The 21,615-nt window shown below is 41.2% G+C and overlaps 2 protein-coding genes across 10 annotated transcripts in view; both read right to left on the minus strand.

Moving 5' to 3' along the window:
* Window positions 1-21,615, minus strand: part of LOC131684083 (uncharacterized) — a 421,804-nt gene that overhangs the window by 114,204 nt on the left and 285,985 nt on the right. The window lies entirely within an intron of this gene.
* On the minus strand, window positions 10,247-11,788 carry LOC131680645 (uncharacterized). Its single transcript, XM_058961360.1, has 3 exons — window positions 11,290-11,788; window positions 11,001-11,242; window positions 10,247-10,924 (listed from the first exon to the last, which is right to left on the minus strand). Exons 1-3 carry the CDS (start codon window positions 11,786-11,788, stop codon window positions 10,247-10,249), a joined length of 1,419 nt encoding a protein of 472 aa, XP_058817343.1.

The raw sequence follows: 21,615 nt of genomic DNA on the forward strand, positions 1-21,615 counted from the left end.
CACAAAGGACTAAGTCCAGGCCTCTGAAAAAATCTTCAATGTTTGAGGGTTTCAGTACGATTCTTTTGAAATAGACGTTAAAAAATCAAACCCCCTCCCCCTTTGAGAATTTGAGGCTTACTTACGGGTTTACACAATATTGTTTCGCTACCCTGATTTTAATGCAACCATGCAGAAGATAGTAAAAATAAAAGAATTCGAATTAATAGCCTAAGTTCATTTTACTTAACTACAGTTATGTTTCTGATATCACATACCCATTATTGTTATAAGTAATAACTATTTAGCGTGCATTGACCCATTATTAGAACAATGCAATAGATATAAAATATCGAATATATCGCGACTAGGCCTCCCTAGTAACAATTTTAGTTTTATGATAGTTTTATAGCCCCTCAAATAACTTACATTGCACTTGTAGCGTGCTATAAAACTTTAATTGTTATTTGGGCTCTTTGATGCCGGAGGCACTAAAACTGACTTCATCTCGATAAATAAACTCAAATTTTCTTAATCTTACGTCAAACTACATTTTGTGAAACAAAAAATACGATTTGTTTGAAAATTTTCACGCTGAAGTGGTAGAGCTAGGGTCTCTGTAGAACTCTCCGTCAAAATCACTCACTACAATTGCAGACACAGCGGGAAATGTTACCCACTAAAACACTACTTAAGGCCAATTGCAGCGAGCTGTGAATCTGAATGTGATATTCATTGTACGCTTCAGATAGTACGGGCGTATGGACTTCGCGATCGTGTGTATCATCGCGAAGGGCTCGATCGTTTGTGCGTTAATATGTTCGATCGCGTGTGCGTTTGTATGTGGTGTATGCTAGTGTGTATGTAATTCCGCGTGTATAAATTCGATTTTATAAACGTGTGTCCATTCGCACATTTGCGTGTATTCTTGGACGATCGCACGCAGACCACGGATCTGATATTTAATTTTCGGTTCAAATGCTAGAAGAGAGTGAGTTCTTCCATATCACTAGTGTTCCCGGTCATGTCGCTACGGAACGTGTTGTCTAAATGATATGAGTGTCATTTTTTATTGGTCCAACTGAAGGCATGTCCCTAGGCTGTCAAAACCGAAAGAAGAGTTTTCCCGACGTGACCGATGCATTATCGCGCGGACATGGGTGTTTTTAGGTTCCCGCTTGAGACCATGTTTATAGGTTTATTAGTACTAAAATATTCACTGAATCACCGAGAGGTTTTCATGTTTGTGAGACCGTGGGCTTTGGTGTGCGTGAATGATCACGAAGGTCTTAAGCGTTTTTATGTTACCGCGCTTAATTTTCAGTGTATGGTTCAGATAGTAGAAGAGAGTTCCCCCATATTACTAGAGTTCCCAGTTATGTCACCATGGAACGTATTGTCTAGTTTATGAGTTTCATTTTTTTTGAATGGAATGGGTCTAGGCTGCTAGGACCGAGGGTGGAGATATCCGGATGTGACCGATTCATGATCGTGCGAGTGGTGGGTTAATGCTTGGGACCGCGTTTGTAAATTTATAGGCACTAAAACGTTCACTTCATTACCGGGGTGTTTTGAATATTGGCGAGACCGCAGACCGTGTGGATTATTGCAATTGCAAGTTAGCGTTTGTGAACAGGTTTAAGTTATCGCAAAGGCCACGAGCATTTGTGCGTTTGGAATTGGAGAGATTGTTAATGCACATGAGAGAATTTGCAATGCTCACGCTTTGCTGACTGGGAATGGACGCTTCATGGGCGTCGGCAAATCAATCGTACCTTAATTTATCCAATCCGATCATCCCGAATGAATCGAATCGAATGCACGAAAAAGTAACCCACGATTCCTAGGAAGAATTACCCTCTATTCCCTGGCTCGGCTGTCACAAATACTCAAACGAACACACACACACAGATAGACATACGACTAGCAAATAACAATTGTAGACTAGTACTAAAAACTACAATTATTACTACACTAACACTAAAGAGGTCTCCTCGATGCACGACTATCGACGTGAAATTCAATAACCATATTAAAGTAATTATCTGTTAGAGGTTCTTTAGCACTGATGCACGAAATATGCTTGATGACGGTTGCAATGCCGATGTACCTAAAGAAGGGATGTTGTGGAACAAGAAATACGAATTAAAATAATATGAAATGTAGTGAATGACAATTCCAGAACGGATTTTGAAGAAGTAAACCTTCAAATAGACCTAACGAAAATTTATTGACTGGCTTAATTTTACATATGTGTACCAGAGTTCTATAAGAGCAACTTAACCTTTACGAGTATGTTCAGTTCAGTAACAAATCGGCACTCTCGCAAGGAAGCAATATGAGAACAATACTGTTCACGTTGTTCATCAAGGTGATACTTTGCAGTGTGCAACGTTTAGTATGCAATGTAACATAAGTGATACAACAAGAAAGTTTTGTTTTGTTTCCTTACTTTTGAGATTACATGGTGACTTAAGTTTAATAATGTTTAAATGCTGCATGACTGGTTGCTGAGAGTAAGCTTCGTGGAAAACAACTAGAACTCTTAAAAGTCCGCCATCAGGCTATTTTTGTATAAATACCAAATGCGAGATGCAACATATCATTTCTGTTGCGAATTTTCAATGGAAACAATTTTTAAGTTATTCCATTTATTTTCCGCCGACCTCTGTCTATAAAGAGCGCCTATCACTGACGCCAAAGAAGTGACTTCACCATCTGAATCCTACAATTCGGCTCATCAAAATATGGGCCGGGACCAACAGGTTTACTTTCCTTCTGAAGAAAGACGCACAACAGATTTTTCAGCTTAGGGAATCTCAACGACCTCGGCTGCGATTGAACCCAGACCCACTGCGATCATGCTTACCACTCAACCAGCGAAACTGTGAAATCTTGATCAACTACATATTCGTGTACTTATGTGAAGCATATACATTTGCTGGTTTGTAGTAGGCAACTCAACCGATATTCACTACTTTTTGAAAAGTTACATGCTGCCTTTGCATGTCTATCATCGAAATGATACTAAAACATTATCAAAAAGTAATAAAAAGATAACCGTCAGACTTTGTGTGCAGATCTGCCGGTTTCACATCCGCTCGTCTATTGGCGATAAGAGTCTGTATTTCGACTGATTTGTGTTTCCCATTAAAAGCAGTTGTTGAACGTCATCATCAAATAGCAGCAGCATATGAAAACGTGCCCCGGGTGGCGCTAGCCGATTCGCTCCCCCGCTGGGCACGTGATGCGGCCCGACAGATCCCGAATAAGCAAATGAGCTGAATAATCCAACAGCATCTCATCTCAGCCCGCGTGCCCGAGCAATTCAAGATGAATCAATGAGCGGGTATTCAGCCGGCTTCATCGCCGCCGGTGCAACGGACCTGGTGTACACGGATGATCTGCTAAAAATAAACTGGTGTCTGGGCTAACCTTGAGCGAATCTCCCTTTTTTGCAGGGTTTTAAATAATAATGGCAAAGGTCTTCATCGGATTATTTCTACTGCGGGACGCGTTTTTTTCGTATGAGAGTACAACGTCTATTTATTTGTTGGTTGTGTTTTCAAAATACCACGCCAGACATTTTAATCAGCTAATCATTTCCAGAACGGCGACCGGTTTTGCTTGTGATGCTAATATTTAATTATCATCCCCGGAACTGGTTTCGATCCGAAGAAAGTAATCATGAACCTAATTTATTGATTCAAGAACGAAGCTGTTTTTCTAAAAATATATTGTGTTACGTTCCCACAGAAGGCACGGAACGAAAACCACAAGCGAAGTGCTATCGCTAAAACTCGTGTCGTGAAATTTTATACACAGTTGCTTATCAAATCGGGTTCGCTTGCGATGCAGTAAAGCCGACTCTCGCTCATTCCGTCGGGTCAGGAATATTGATTCAAGTTCGCTGATCCAGGAAACAGATTCGTGCGAAAAAAAATTGTGATTAGGCAAGCAAATTGCCAATGAGGTGAAATGAAAAGCGTCAGAAAAAGATTTTGCCGTATTTTCCATATCACAATATTGCGAACAACCGAAAGAACTAAACAATCCTATTAGCCATAAAAAAATTTCCTCATATATTAGTAATGATCCGGTCTAATGTTTTCTGTAGTAACTGAAGATTAAATATTCGAGACAGATATGTTTACTAAAGAAAATCTTGCATCGTTGCTAAAACTGGATAAAATTAAGGAACCACACATGCACTCAGTGGGAATCGAACAAACGTCCTGCTTGTGAGGCACATCTCCATGCTACACCTTAGGGTGGTAAGGTATCCGGCTTCCAAAAACTGCGAAACCGATTTCATATCCATTCGGATGATGCTAAAAACGAATAAATGGAACTTGGGTGCCAAATAATACCGGAGCAGATTGAAATTCTCACAGTAAAAAGTGATACGCGTAAAAACATTCCACCATTTTTGCACGGTTGCGTTGAACCACTCCAGATTCTGGGCACGCTAACTAATCAATCTCAAACTGTGTTAGTCTCTATTTTTATACTTCGACCACCCTAAAACAATAAATTACCGTCCTCGTTCCGTAACATATGCCGCACCAGCAACGCTACGCTGATTATGGCTATAGACAAGGATTGGTGTAGCGATCATCTTTTTGCCATGCCTACCGGCTGTGCTGTTTAAGTACCTACATATGTGCATGTGTTCTTGAACCTGCATCTTACCGCTATGATTCTTCTAAACGTTGTTTGGAGTCAGTATGTGTTTGAGGGAATCGGTTTAAAATCTCTATATTGCTTCTTTTCCGAAACCCGGTAGTCCAAATGCAGAATGTAGGATGATGAAAATATTTGGGTCTATGGAAATAGTTTTCAAGCACCAGCAAAGGTGACTTTGACAGTTATTTACCATTTCTAGTTAGAAATGCTGAATAAATTAAACCCGTTGTTTAGAATCAAACCCTCCCAAGTAACAATTGTAGTTGTATACGCTGCAAGTGCAATTTAAGTTTTAAGAGCGGCAATAAAACAGCCATTAAATATTAATTGACAGAAGTGCTGGAGGGTTTCATTGATTAACGATAAGAGTTTCTAAGCTAAGTTCAAATTGTAAATGATGAGAAAAATTCGAATTATAATTATTTGATTGTTACCTGTACACAAATCGACGGTAAAACTCAAATAACTTAAAATAATATAACACAATTAATATTTTATGAATAACAACAGAGCATTGTCTGCGTCGGCCTTTGTTTCCCAGAAGTGTTCAAATTTATTGCACGATAAAGTCGTACCACCTTGGAAAAATCGTTTATATTTAAAAAAATACATTTTAATACACCATAATTGTGAAATAATGCAAATATTATATTAAAAACGAATGTATCCCATTAAGCATAAATACGTTAGGCATACGGACGTTAGACATAATGGGCATTAAGTATAAAGACGTTAGGCATAATGGACGTTAGACATAATATACGTTAGACATAATGGACGTTAGGCATAATGTACTATTGGCATAAAGGACGTTAGGCATAAATTATTATATTGAAGTATAATTGTAAAGAAATCACTTTTGGCGTTGACGGCCTCGGGTCGTAATAGCATAAATGTCTGCAATTTTTGATGTTGTAGAATTACTCTGGATGCTGAACAAATTCGATCAACATTTTATTCTTTTGTATATACTTGAAGAAACCTTCACTCATATAAAAGATGCAAAACGAATGCTTGGCAGGCGGAAACTCCGCTTGCGCTAATGTCTTGGCGAACAACCAATAAATTGTACATGATTAAAATAAGCTAAACACTCTTGTTTAAAATCAGTTTCATTCGTATTAGGGTGTAAATTACGCACATTAACCCTTTCATGCCCACGTTGTTTATGAACAACAACGTTTTAAAACCAGCTATAACTTTTGATTTAGACAGAATGTACTCACAAAAACAAGTCAGACTAGTAACTGGGACGATTACCTTTCATTTCAGCGCTAAAAGTCTATAGAACTAATATTATTGCTACTAGCCTGATAGACCTCCACTAGAGCAGTGCTACCAGAGATATTTTCAGGTAGCGTTGATAAATGGAATTTTGATCTATCTTCGTTATTTCTCATTGTTATTGAAAACTGCTAAAACACATCAATTTGGACCGTCTTCGACTATTGGGCATCGGAAGGTAAATATTGGGCAGCTTCCAGCAGGGGTTTTCAAAACAGATTTTTCCTTTTTTCTTACACCCCATGAAAGCTAGAAACAATTTGGGAATGAAATAGTTAACTTAGATTAGATCCTACATGCATGCATGGTGTAATTGTCCAAGAAGAAAATATATAACCTTGAAGAACAACTCATGAAAGAAAGAATGATGTATTTTATTATTCATTCAACGAATATACGAATATTGCTGCTTCTATATTGATTATCTCTCCTATTATTAAGGTCAATGATTATATTCTCGAGGCCATCAAAAATAGAACTACGAAAACTGTCTGCTATGAGCGAGAGTTTTTTCGTGAATTGTGACAAGTTACCGAACCGAAAAAGGTATCGTCATTCGTCACAAACATAAAATCAGTACCCTAATGCTGATGCTGTACATAACACTGCAAGTTTCCATTGGTGCCGAAACTTAATGTTTGTTCATTATTTTGTTTTTTTTTTTAATATTTGGATACAACTGTATTCGTAATACATCCAAGAGGCTTGAAATGTGCTTGTACCAAATCTGTTCACTTAAATGAATGAATACTTTTTTCATTTCTTCCAATATCTCACTTGCTATTTTGCTTTTTTCATATAGAAAGGTTTTATGCAATCACTCTAAAAATCGTCAATCACTCTAAAAATCGTCAAACTAATCCCAGCCCGGAGGGCCGAGTGTCATATGCCATTCGACTCAGTTCGTCGAGATCGGAAAATGTCTGTGTGCATGTATGTGTTTTTTTAGAGAGCAGTAAAAAAGTTTTCAGGAAAACCCTGAGACCAGAGGGAAAATGTACAAAAACCCCAATGTCTCAGGGAACGGGTTTGGGCTGCCATCACCCGACCCGCTAAAAAATTACTGCTCTTGCCGAGAACCTGATTCCTCCCCGGTATTACTTCGGGGAGGGGTTTTTATGTGCATAGCACACACTCTAATTCAACTGCTTACTAGTTCGTTTCATCCGCAGGGTTACAGCACCACTCCTCGACACACCACCAATTCTCCACCATCCACTCAGACTGACAATTTCTGCATGGCAGTCGGAAAGCTGGCTGTGAGTCGAGACTTAGTGCTCCTCCCCTACGAAGACAGTCAGACTGTCTAATTCACCGAGCCCTTCGGCTCCCTTGTGCCAGTTAGCACCGCAACTCCCTTCTCGCACCATTCAGCGCCGTGTACTCTTTGAGCACCAGACTTGTTCGCGAACTACTCGGTCTAGTCCCAGACGATGAACTTAGCCTACTCCGACGGAAAATTCCTCGGCCAGAGAAGTTCTCCCGAAACCGAGCTAACCAACCAGGTGTCGAGGTCAGTTCGGCGATTCCGGTGGAGCAGGGCGTTCGGTTCGCTGATGCCCCGACAACCTGCGACTGGTGGTATCTCGTCGCGGTCTACTCAGTCTAGTCCCCGGCGGTGAATCTAGCTTACGCCGACGGCGAAGGAAGCTCTCCCGATACCGATTCTTGTTTTGTTTCAGCACCACAATTTCTTGAGCCCTTTGGCTACCTGCACGATGCCATTTAGCACCACAACTCACTGAGCCCTCCATCTCCCGCCCTTACTTGTTCGCGAACTACTCGGTCTAGTCCCCGACAGTGGATCTAGCCTACTCCGACGGAGAATTCCCCGGCGAGAGAGGTTCTCCCGAAACCGAGCGGTAGATTTCCGCCGATACCGTCGTTCGTTTCCGTGAGCCAGTTAGCTCCCCGCTTCGTCCCGATCTACTCGATCTAGTTACCGGCGGTGAATCTAGCCTACTCAACGGGCCAGCCAGTAGGTGCTGAGGTCCATCCAGCAATTCCGGGTGGAGCGTAGCTTCCGGTTCACTGGCGCTCCAACGACCCACTGCTAGCTGTACGATGCGGTCTACTCGGTGTAATCCCCGGCGATGGATCGAGCTTACTCTCGAGCTACCCGGTAGGGTGTCGAGGTCGGTCCGGCGATTTCGGTGAAGCCTGACTTCCGGTTCACTGGTGCCCCGATGACCCGAACACGGTGCTACGTCGCGTACTACTCAACTGGTCCCCGTCGGTGGACCTAGTCTACACCATGGTCGATCCGGCGATTCCAGTTGGAGTGTAACTTCCAGTTCATCGGAGCTTCAATGGCTCGAATCAGTGTACTGCTACGTTGATGGTCGTTGCTCCTCTCGCCAGCTTCATTGCAACGCTGACATGATTTGAACGACTGTTCTGTTTACCGCGTCCAATTTTTCTTTATCCGCGCACATTCTTTGGCAATATTCTTCATGTTAACGTCCTCACCGACAATAGTTCTCATTTCGTATTGCTCGTGCTCGAATCGCGCGCATTCGAGGACCACATGCTCAGGCGTCTCCTCTGCATCATCGCACGCAATGCAGAACGGCGAACTCGCATGGCCGAACCTGTTCAGATACAGCCGTGACCAGACAAGAACTGCGTCATGTGGAAGTTCACCTCCCCGTGCGCTCTGTTCACCCAGACCGACAAGCGTGGAATTAGTCGATGGGTCCATCTACCGTTAACAGCGTTATCCCACTGATGCTGCCACTTGATTAAGGTGTCAGCTCGGACTCGTTTACGGACTCCTCTCGTGCCTCGATCCCTATAACACTGGCTATCTTCTTCGAGTAGGAGGTTTATGGGAATCGTTCCACCTATCACGTAGGCTGCCTCTGACGAGATAGTTCGATACGCGCTAGACGCCCGCATGGCCATCAGCCTAAACGTGCTGTTCAGCCGAGATGTGTTCCTCTTCGTCTGCAGTGCCGTCACCCAAGCAGGTCGTGCATATCTGAGCACCGATGTGGAAACACTCGCCAGTAGTCGCTTTTTACTGCTGCTGATCGCCAAATTGTTGGGCATGATCCGAGATAGTGCCGAAATCACTTTTACGTCCCTCCCGCATGCATGGTCGATATGGCTATTAAAGCTTAGCCGGTCGTCTATCATCACTCCCAGTTGTTTAGCTTCCCGCTTTGAGTCGATGATACAATCTCCGACCGAAATTCTTGCCTGCTGCACTGCCTTTCGGTTGCTTATCAGAACCATTTCAGTTTTGTGGTGAGCTAACGTCAGCTTCTTCTCGCGCATCCAGTCTTCCACAACGTCTATCGCCTCCGTTGTGAGTACCTACTTCCACTTCCTCAAGTGATTCGCCGGTCACTAGGAGCACCACGTCGTCCGCAAAACCGACAATCTTCACGCCCCTGGGGAGGCTCAGCTTCAGCACTCCGTCGTACATAGTATTCCAGAGAGTTGGGCCGAGAATGGAACCCTGTGGAACGCCCGCTGTTACGGTTACAGTTCTTTTTCCGGCGTCAGTTTCGTAGATCAGTTGCCGGTTCTGGAAGTAGCTCCTCAGGATCCTACAGAGGTACTCGGGAACTTTCAGTCTGTGCAGCGAATCGGAGATTGCAGCCCAGCTAGCACTGTTGAAAGCATTTTTACGTCCAGTGTAACCAGTCCGCAGTAGCGGGTTCTTTTGCTTCCGTGCAGCCTCCGTAGTTTCCAGGACCATTCGTATGGCGTCCACAGTGGATCTACCTTTCCGGAAACCGAACTGCATATTGGATAGTCCATTCTCTCCCTCTGTGTATGTTGTAAGCCAGTTAAGGATTACTCTTTCAAGCACTTTGCCGACTGTATCCAACAGGCATATTGGCCTGTATGCTGAAGGATCTCCAGGGGGATTGCCTGGCTTCGGCAACAGCACCAGCTTTTGTCGCTTCCAGATGTCGGGAAAGTCACCATCGTCGATGCACTTTTGCGATGCACTCCTAAACATATCGATTCGGGTTCGATAGGATTGCTGTTTTCACAACCACGTTGGGGATACCGTCTGGTCTCGGGGCCTTTTTGGTTCTCAAGACTTTTGCCACCACCATCAGCTCCTCGTTGGTTACTCGAGTTTCTTCTTCGTAGTCATACTGCGTCCCGTACGGCGTGGGCGGCCAGATTATCGGTTCATGCTGCGGGGATAGTGCTTCTACGATGGCTCTCATCCTCTCCGAGCACCTATCCGGTGTCACTGCCGGTCCTCTTATCTTCGCCATGGCAACTCGATAGGCGTCGCCCCACGGGTTCGAATTGGCGTTGCGATAAAGCTCTTCTAGGCTTTCTTACTGAGCTTTATTTCCTTGTTAAGTGCGGCTCTTGCCGCCTTATACGCTGGTCTTAGAGCATCTCTTTCCGCGACGTTTCGGGTTCTCTGCATCTTTCTCAGGGCTCGGTGGCAGCATGCACGTAGGTCGGCAAACGCCGAATTCCGCCAGAAGGCTGGGCAGCGAGTGTACCTTGGTTTACCTTCTCTTGGCATGGTTGCATCGCACGCTCTTGCTAATGCCGTTGTCACTTCATCTGCACTGAAGTCACTGTGATTGCACTCACGCCTCAACGCTTCGACGAAGACTCCCTTGTCAAACTTCGTTGTTTTCCACCTCCGCTCGTTTGATTGGATCATACGCGCTTCCGACTGTCTACTGCTTCCGATAGTGTACCGGATCGCTTGGTGGTCGCTGTGGGTGTACCCCACGCACACTCTCCAATTTAAACTTCCAACCAGCCCTGGGCTGCAGAAGGTATCGTAAATAACTGAATTTCGACCGTCGCGGCGGAAGGTGCTGGCTGTACCATCGTTTGCAACATCTATGTTCAGCTTTGCAAAGGCCTCGAGTAGACTACTCCCCCTTGAGTTAGTGAATCGGCTGCCCCATTCTACTGCCCAAGCGTTGAAGTCGCCGGCTATAACGACAGGTCTCCGATCGATGAGCTCCTCTGTCGAGCATTTCTGTGAATCGATCGGTCATCCACCGCGGGGGTGCATAGCAGCTGCAGAAGAAGACTCCATTGAATTTGGCGATTACGAAACCTTCATCTGCACGATAGACCACTTCCTGAAATGGATATCTCCCCGTCGTCCAAATCGCCGCTGATTTTGCGTTATCTGCTATCCAGTGTCCATCGCTGGCCGGGATACGGTAAGGCTCCGAAATGGTAGCTATATCGCATTTAGACTCCGCTACAGATTGCCGCAGCAAGTGTTGTGCAGTGTCGCAGTGGTTGAGGTTGATTTGCGTTACCTCCACTGTGATTTTGTTGCAGTCGCCTATTTGAAGGCCGGACATCGTGGGCCTCCTGTAACGTGGTTGTTACCTTCTTCGGTTGCACAGATCAGACATCTCGGAGCCTGCCGACAGTCTTTTGCCATGTGGCCTTCTTCCCCGCACCTTCTGCATAATTTGCTCCTGTCAGGTCCACTGCAATTTCTCGCCAGGTGGCCGAACTCTTGACACTTGAAGCACACTTCCGGTTGCTGGGAGACGCTCAATGGACATACCGACCAGCCAACTTTGATCTTCCCAATTTTAAGTGCCTTGTTTGCTGCTTCGACTGGAAGCCTAACCGAAGCCGCTTGCGTGCCGAAAGGTCCCTTCCTCATTCGGATCATCATCTGCACTTCTCCAAGTTCGCACTGTTTTTCCAGAGCTTCTCTTAGCTCTTCTTCCGAGGATATCTCATCCAGGTCCTTACATTGGATGGTTGCCTCCGGGCACAGGGCTCTCACTTTCACCGCTTCGCCTATAGCTTTCTCAGTGAGCTCCTTATAAGTACAGCTGCTTGACTTCGAATCCTTTTTCAGTTCCAGAATCATCTCTCCGGTGCGGGTGCGCCTGTTTTTCTTGACGTCTGAACCCAGCTTCTATGTATGTATGTATGTATGTGTGTATGTGGAAAAAAATGTCACCTCTGTTTCTCAGAGATGGCTGGACTGATATGTTCAAACTTAGCCTCAAACGAAAGGTACAACATTCCCATCAGCTGCTATTGATTTTTTTTTTTTTTATTGGACTTCCGGTTCCGGAGTTACGAGTGGAAGAGTGCGACCACATAACCCATTCCCATATAAACTGAAATGAAAAATTCTCAAAGGAGGGAGTAAGGGAGAATTTCAAAATCGGCTTTGCATTTTTGATGCCAAATGACTTTAAAATGCATGAAACATTTGGAATTTGATGAAATCACGGAAATTTTTTTTTACGAAAATTGACTTTTTTAACTTTGGCATATTTTTGCCTTTCTCATATAGAAAGGTAATGCAATCACTCTAAAATTCGTCAACCTATTCCCGGCCAAAATTTTTTATGATCTATATAGACTTAGGTAGGAGTATGCAATGAGGGGTTGCTACTTCAAAATTAAATCTAATTTAAAATTTCTTAACAAGTTGAAAATTTTCGGCAGGGTCGGGACCCCCCGGATCTTCCTCCTTGATCCGCCGCTGGTTTCAGGCGATGTTTCAGTGACGACACATAATATCTCAAGATCTTGGCTGTCGATCCATTGTAAGTATCTGCAAATCGTACTAAATATGTAATATAAATTTCCATCATTGTGGGGGTGGGCGTAGCGTAGTTGGTAAATCGATTGCCTTGTACGCAGCGCACCAGGTTAGAAATTTTTTATTAGAAATTTCTCTAACCCGAAGAGGCGAATGACCTTAAGGTTAAAACCCCTATAATCGAAATAAAAAAAATTTCCATCATTGTATTGAACATAACCAGCCATGGAATTATTGTTTGAACGAATGATAAAGGCACAATTGCACCACTAGGTGGATTAAAACAGGTTTTTTCATTTTGGAGTGTCTTGTTTCTAGTCCGAAAAAAACAAGCGTAAGGTTGGAATCTCTATAATAGCGAAGGCCTTGCGATTATTTTTTTTACTTTTGTGAATTATGCCTATCGTCCATTATGCCTAACATATATTATGCCAATCGTCCATTATGCCTAACGTATATTATGCCAATCGTCCATTATGCCTAACGTACATTATGCCTAACGTCCATTATGCCTGATATACTTATGCCTAACATATGTATGCGTATTTATGCCAAACGTCGCGCACCCATCAAAAACACCACTTTCGAACCGCCTTGTTAACATTTTAGAGCACTCTTGGAACACCGGCTTGTATCTAGTTTTACTAAAAGGAGAAGAGAAAATTGAAAATTGAAGATGAAAAGACTATTATTGTTCTATTGTTGGACCTGATGCACACATTTCAAACAATTTTGGAACCTTTAATATTGCAAATTTTAGAACAGATGAGTAACGGAGGCATAGCACATAAGCAAGCATTGTAATTCTCACTCACTCACGCGAGAAGAAGCTTATTCAATGTTCAAAATAGGATGAGTCGCTCAATGATCCGTCTCCTCAAATAACGTTATAAATATTTTCCAATTCAATATAAATGATACTCACTCCTCTTTCCAAAGATTAATTTTATGATCGTGAAAGTAAACAATAGTGTCACAATCATTCCGCTAGCAAGAGAACCGAATACAAAGTAAGATAGATTTATTTTGTTACGTTTATTATGAGTACCAGCAAGGCAGCGAGCACTAACGGAGTGGCGTAATAAACGCATTGAGTGACAATACCGCTTTATGCGACAATGTGAGTTTTGATTGTCGAAGTGCTGAATTCTTTATTGACTTCTTTACACTTATGAACGACAAATTAAATACCTTGCACACAAGTAATTTTAACTCCCTCCGCAATTCACTTGGCGTGCCTTTTTGGAGCCTGATTTAAAACAAATAACATAATTTTTCATAAACGGAAACAAGCACCAAAATATACAGCCAAACAACTTGAAAAATACCAATTTGCTGCCGTGCACTTCACCCTAAACACTGGAATGGGAAATTTATTACTTTAGAAGATGAATCGTTCTTTTGCGTTTTCGCACCATAAACTATATGGAAACGATGACTGGTACATTAAAAACATTTAAGCAACACCAACGATGTTGAACATCACACTCGTGAATACATCATGCCTTTGGCGGATCTTTCAGGCTGCCATCATGCGAAATAATACAACCGATTAGCTGATAGAAAAACAAACCATTCGCACCGAAAGAGGACAATCCAATCGTCAAATTGAAAATGTTTGGACTGTTGTCAAAAGTTTGGTTACATTTCCTATTCTATGCTCTGATGTCATCCTGCACTGGGATATGAGTTATCACAAGGTGAGATGGATGTCAAAATAAAATAGACACCATGCTCCTCAATTGGTCTTTAGTGATCTTTTTCGGGGTCAAAGACAAATAATGTTTGAGTTTATTGCAGATTTCTCGAGTTCTGGCGGAACGATGTTCGACCGTGACAGAAATATCGAAAAATCGCTCTTATAAACCTCTGGTGGTGGTAAATAGTTTAGAGCAGACGAAGTATATTTCTGACTACGGGCCTGTTACGAAGGAGTCCAGAGTATATGTACCCGCTAACCGGCTTGAATGTGACGATATAGTCACCGATTCCAGTTTAAATTGAAGCGTTGTGGGATATGCAGTGGGAATCATGTGGATGATTTCTGTGGACGGGATGTTGAAAAATGTCTCTACTGTGGAGGAAATCCACATGATCTCCCGACATGTCCCACTTACAAACAGCGCAAGTAGCAACGTAAGGGACTTGTTGAATTTATTTAAAAAGTTTCTTGAGTGTAACATTTTCCCTCACGACTGGAGGCAAGTGAAAGTCATCACCATTCAAAAAATCAGGAAAACCAGCCTCTGACCATAATTCGTAGCGACCGATTGCACAGCTGTCATGAATCCGGAAGTTGTTCGAGAAGATGATCCTATCCTGTCTGGGCAGTTGAGTCGAAGCAAATGTTTTACTGTCAGATACAGAGATACGCAAAAAGCAAAGGGACGAACGTTTGTCGTGCGTTGCTCTCAACCGAAACTCAAAAGGCCTGTGCTAGTAAAGAGCAGATGGCGGCAGTTTTCTTGGATATTAAGAGGGCTTTTGATTCAGTTTCTGTCAACATTCTTTCGGAGATGCTCCACCAGCATTCTCTTTCGCGGATTTTAAGCAACTTATTGCTAAACTTGTTGTCTGAAAATCGAAAGCATTTTTCGCATGGTGATTTATTGACATCACGAATTAGTTACATGAGACTTTCGCCTCCTTTTCTAAAAATTTTACGTAAATTACATTGACGAATGTCTGGTCACTTCCTGCAGCTTGCAGATGACGGCGTGGTCTCTATTGCCGGTCCCAAAGCTGTCGATTTGCAAGGACCATTGCGGGATACCTTGGACAATTTGTCTCCTTGGGTCCTCCAGCTGAGTATCGAATTCTCCACGGATGAAACTGAGCTAGTCGCATTTTCCAAGAAGGGCGAAAACTGCAACTACAGCGTTAATTCCTAAAACTACTGCTCAGGTTTTAACAATGAAATATCCGGTTTGACTCTAAAGGTACAAGGGGATGTCATATTAGGTATCTGAAACAAAAGAACCAACAAAGGATCAACTTTCTCCATACAATAACTGCAACATGATGAGGTGCTCGATCAGGTTGTACCAAACAACGATATTTTCGGTGATGGAGTACGGCTGGTGCTGTTTCCGCTTCGCTGCGAACATACATTTCAATATACTGGAACGCAAACAACCATATTGGAGTCCAATATTGTTGTTTGCGCAATCCGTGACAATCTCTCTTATACTTCTGATTCAACTGTATTCTTCGACACATAATATTCGTGGAATCTTAGATCACATACGTGATCTCAAATATGTTTATAGTAAATTACGAGAAATCGACTGCAATAAGATGTTTTACACCGACGGGTCAAGTCTCGACGGCTCCATTGGCTTAAGCGTATTCAATAAAAACTTCATCGTATCTTTCAAACTCGATGATTCTGCTTCAATTTACATCGGAGAAATCACTGCTACTCAGTATACCCTTGGGATTATAGATACTTTGTCCACCGACCATTACTTTATCGTATTGGAGAACCTCGTTTGGTGAAACCTAGAAAGCACATTCCTTATTTCCTGGGGAAAATATAGGAGCTCTTGTGTGACTTCGAGTATAAGATCGCACAAGATTACTTTAGTTAGGATCCCCACGCAATGCTCCATCCCGGGTAAATAACAAGCGGATTCTTTAGCAAAGACGGGCGCTTTAAAAGGTGACATCTATGAAGTATCAATCTGCTTCAAAGAATTTTTCGTTCTCTCATCAGAGGGCGGTATAAAGTTGGTAGACATGGAGGTGCAATAGAGAGTTAGGATGGTGGCAACATTCTATTATCCCGAACGTATCAATGAAACTTTGATTTAGAGGTATGGATGTGGGTCGGGATTTCAGTGGGATAGTTTGGCTCATATCCAATCACCACACGTTAGACGCTCACTTCCGACTCGCGAATAGCGGTATCAGCGCTTGTGGCGACAGGTATCACAATATCGAACATATTGTCTGGACATGCGCCAAGTTCCGCTACTGGATTCCTTTCGGGTCCGAGATCCTGCGATCTCCTCTATATATCCCTTGTATACACACCTAGAAAAAATCGTGTAAATTTACGTCTCCTGACCCTGACATATACAAGCATCAAAAATGACTTACTTTTACGTTTCATTTTAATTTTACATGACGTTGAATTTCGCAAATCATGTAATTTTACGCTACTTATCGGACCACTTCAGAGTCAACTGTGGATATTACCTTAGTGTAGAAAACGATTTTATTCACCGTGCATATGATAGATGCAACCTTCAATTCGCTTCATACCCTAAAGAAAAACATAACAAATATTTTAGAATGAATATAAAATAGGTCTATTCATTTGTACAGAAGATATCCTGTCGAGAAAATTGGAGACCTATGACAGGTTCATATAGTATGACGTTATCGTGCGATGCTATTTTCTAGACAGGTTATCTTCACTAGTACCCTAGAGAAAGCACTCAACTTACCTTGATCCCTTCGTGACCACCGAAGAAAGCTTTCCCAATTTATAGAAACTACAAAACGGCATTAGAGTCGACTTTTCCTATCCGAAAAAATTATGAAAATATTTCAATGTTTACCTTTATATCGGCAACACCATGAAATGCGCATGCACTGTGTGAATTTTGTAGTAATTTGGTCAGGACTCCATATTGAATACGTCAAGACATGATTATTAGAGCATAATTAAGTATTTTTGTATACTACAACTTAGACAGCATGCTTTATATTGAACAAAACTGCTTTGATACACATTCATTTTAATTATCGCTCAATAATTGAGTGAAACATACTTGCGTTTCTGGCCATTTATAGTAGATCATTTATTACATTGTGAAAATGTTTTGCCTAAAATTTTATTCCATGGCCATCTAGCTAGTTTTCCTCGTGTTTGTTGACACTAATAGCATCACTTGCACACGGCTTACATATACTAGGCTAGCTCGTTGGAGTGTAAACATTTGACGAGAGCGCGTCATAGAAATCATCGGCGAAAACAATTACATGAAATTCATATATTGTTTGCTGCTAACGAATGATCGGCACCTGGTAAATCACAAGGAAGCTATGCGGATGTCCAAAACCTTTGCTATGATCAGAAAATTACGGTGGGATATGTTTTCTATGGCATGCATCCAAATTCCCGATTTACGCTAATAATCACATAGATGCACTGATTATCCACTGTGCCTAGTGTAATTATGGCGTAATTTACGTCAAAAATCCATTGCACACTATTTTTTCCACCGTAAGAGCTCAAATATTGTCAATTAACAACTTTCGAGAAATCCGTTTGTTTATCTCAACGATTTCTCTGACGTCACCGAAAACTGTCAATTCGCGGAATAGCAAGCCTCCTTTCTGTGAGCCGTGCACTTGCATTGCTGTCATGCATTTTATCTAGCTAGCTAATTGAAAAAGGGCAATTTCAATTTCAGGAAATACGATACGATGCGAATAAAAATGAAGAAATGCGTTAGACGATATTTCAGTTTTTAGTAGCGCCCGTATCTAATGGGAGCAAATAATCAAAATACTTCATTCAGATATAAGTATAATCGTTGCTGTTGAAAACTGTGAAATCCAACTAGTGACAATCGTATTTTTATACTCTATGCAATCAAATCACTACTACGCACCTGCACAAAAGAAAAATGGACCGGCGCTAGTTGGATTTTCTAGTTTTCATCTGTAACGACAATAAATTGGTCCTAAAGGTACTACTTCAATGAAAATAGTTGACTATTCAGTCTGCTCAAAATTGTTATTATCCAATAATAAATAAATAGAGGGTGTCAGTCTACACCGAATCTAATAACGGGTTGGAAACGACGAACAAGGACTATGATCTTACGATCGTTCCTAGGCAAGGATTTGTGCAGAACCGAACAATTACGAATACTGTGACCAAGTTGATTAAATTATGAGTAAGAAACCTCGTGCTCATGAAACTAGTTGTGTTTCCAAAAAACTAGTTCGCTCCGAATATGTAAACGACGTTACATTCGAACGTTTAGTTGGGTAACTATGGTTGTTTGTGATACTATGTATTCCAAGTATATTACTGATTTTATCATATTACGATTATTATTACGATATCTTTGATAAACTACATGTATGTTATACTTATTTGAACGAGTTGAGTTTTTTAACTAACGGGTGGTAAACGTAAAATTTGTCAAAATTTACCACCAAACTGAGTCTGTGTCTAAACACAACTGCTGTGTATGCAAATGTATGCACTGACAACAGTTGGGGTTAGAACCTGACTCAGTTTTGGGGTCAAGCAAAAACGCCAAACAAAACCATGACAACTTCTTAAAATAAGTGTTCCATGAAACAAAATTAGGTCCTTGCAAAAAGGGCGATAGTGATAATATACTAAAGCCTCGCCCGCTGCTCAGTTCTATAGCGATATAACTAGAACAGGCACTAGCACTGAAAACGCTGTGACAGCAATCGAATCAAAACAAAACAACATTATTTGATCTGCCACTTTTGACTTTCAAATTTTTTAGGGTTTGTAAAATGAATTCTTTGAAACTTGTGACAAAACAGTTACAAAAAATATGCTTTCGAATCGCGAATCTTTTATTCTTTAGGTTTTTATTGAATTTCTCGAGCCTTGAATATAAAAAAACTTCATCAGCAATTCACCGTGTCATAGGTAAACGAGTTATAATTTTCACTCCCTTTTCTTGTAAAATACAAAACGAATAGTTTTGCACAAGCAAGGTCTTATTCATCCACTACAGACAAATGTGAAAATACGATGACTTTGCGAGAATAGTAGAATATGGTAGATGAATGCCAAAAATGGAAACAATTGACAGCAGACAACATGAAAAGGCCACCATGATCAAATGAATTGAATGGATGAAATGAATTTAATAGATTAGTCACTTTTGAGTGATTGATTTTTAAATTCATCTACGTAGAAAAATACAAACTTACTACAGATTTCGTATAGTAATAAAATAAAAGTTGAATTTTTGGTATTTAGTATTACTTTGCCCTTCTAGGAAAAGTTCTACTGTCTCTTTGCGTATACTAATGGAACTCTCTGTCTCTCTTCAGTATACCGTTATCTATTACTTTGCCTTGTATAAATCCAACAAAATAAGTAACAAAGTATGAGCCACATGATGCTTCGGTCGGTGTCAGCTACGCAGTACTCAAATTATTTTTCGTGCCGTGTTTGTTGCTGAACATTGTATAAACATTTGTCAAAACAACTTTTTCAAATGAAACGCTAGATTTTTGCCTAGCATGTTTTGTCAAAATAATCATAGTAACCAACACAGAGTTGCACGAAATCATGACTATCACTTTTTCTTCAAAATGTACGCAAAGCTTCAGTCACAAATCAAACGATCGTCTTTTTCAGTTGAGAGAACTTGAGCAACCGAAACTGAGCATAGTGAGTACCAACAGCAGTGACGAGGGAGAGTGAGAAAAAAAAATGACGGGGCGCAGACAGTCGAGTCAAGTGACAACACACAATGATAATTATTTCTCTTTCCTTTTTGTCTACCACGCGAATTCAACAAGCGTAGTTTTTATTCACTAAATAATCACAATATACGATTCAATCACTAGCCAGTGTTTATTGACCCTTCGCACTTGCCTTAAATTCGATCGAAATCAGCAACATACTGATAGTTAAACTTAAATGATACTTATAGCTTATATGCTCCTGAATTGGTAGTAATGCATGTTGTTTTTTGACCTGGTAAAAAAATTATAAACAGACAAAGCATATTTTTAACTAACCGAACACATCAACATGATCAAAACACAATATATTTCTTTCGATTTCCTTGCATTTCAACCCTGCCTACCGTGATTGGGTGCTCTAGACCGCGAATAAACAGAAGTTAGTTTTATGTTGTTAGGGAATCCCATAGAATACAGAATGGATATTATATTATTAAATATGACATTACATGAGCAATTTACGTGGCTTACAACTCTTATCAAAACGGTGACGGAAAATGAAATACAATATTTCTCAAACAATTTTCGGTTAGCAACCAAACCAATTGTTTTATAGATAATATATTTGAACTGTAATATTGAATTCAAGACTTGCATCGTGCAGAATTTAAAATTTCCTTTGCTAGGCCTAATGACAATAATTTTCAAAACTGACTGTCATCGAGAGGCTTCAGTCAAACTGAGTGAACAAAAGAGCGAAGAGACAGAACATTTTTTTCGCAAAGGCACTCACGTAGTATGACTGACACTAAATGTTGCTGTCACAGTGTGAGAACTTATACGGAAAGAGAGTCGAATATGAGTACTTGCGACCGTGTAGGAAGGTTTTCTGTTTATGGTTACCGAATGCAGCACTGAACCAACAGTGTTCCTAGAATATTTTCGTTGTCAACATATTTTTTTCCATTGAAGTGGTCCCTTATGGCGTTTATTCTGAATGGCAGTAAGTGTAATTTTATGTCATTGCGCATGTAAAGTATATGTTTCATGTAAAATTAAACGGAGCACGGTCATATTTTGTCATTTCGTGAATTACAATTACGTCAACGATAAAATTAATATTTTTGGTGTGTAAACCTTCTTAAAAATATAAAATATACACGGTTGTCGGTTGTCACGGTAAAGATGGACACGTCTATCATTACCAGGACACGTGTTAGTGATTCGGGTGATTCGTAGTTATACTACCTAAGCTCGACCCTCATTAACAGAAGACAAAGATTAATCTTGTTCTAATGACCCTGCCACTACTAGTTTTCCGATCTGTTTACTTCGCATCCTTGCTCTCACTTGAGTACTATGGCTCTTATTTTCATAACTTTCCCTACTCAGTAATCTCTAGCTAATTGAATGTCGTTAAAATGTAAAAAAGAAAATGTGACTAACATAGTCGAAATAAAAAAAATACAGATTTAACTGCCTCTTTTATTTTTCTTATCATTCCTAGAAGTGTCCTCTTCCACCTGTACCATACACCATCGATGAATTGATACGACTTTAAGGTGACACGAAACATATCGGTCGAATGAGTGAACAAACACGGAACCTACAGCCCAAAACTTCATATGCGTAACTCGGTGTGTTGCCGATCCGCATCAGAGCAATACTCCAATCATATGGAGGAACCCCTGCCGATTCGAAGAGGATCACCCGGCGTC

The sequence above is a fragment of the Topomyia yanbarensis genome, chromosome 2 (genome assembly GCF_030247195.1).
Source record: "Topomyia yanbarensis strain Yona2022 chromosome 2, ASM3024719v1, whole genome shotgun sequence".
NCBI lineage: Eukaryota > Metazoa > Arthropoda > Insecta > Diptera > Culicidae > Topomyia > Topomyia yanbarensis.

Excerpts from the sequence above, each read along its gene's own strand:
- LOC131680645 (XM_058961360.1), bottom strand. The coding sequence starts at position 11,788 with ATGATTCTGGAACTGAAAAAGGATTCGAAGTCAAGCAGCTGTACTTAT. Across the intron at positions 11,243-11,289 it reads GATCTGTGCAACCGAAGAAG|GCGACTGCAACAAAATCACA; the intron begins GTAACAACCACG and ends GCCTTCAAATAG. Across the intron at positions 10,925-11,000 it reads ATCGTGCAGATGAAGGTTTC|AAATGCTCGACAGAGGAGCT; the intron begins GTAATCGCCAAA and ends ATCGATTCACAG.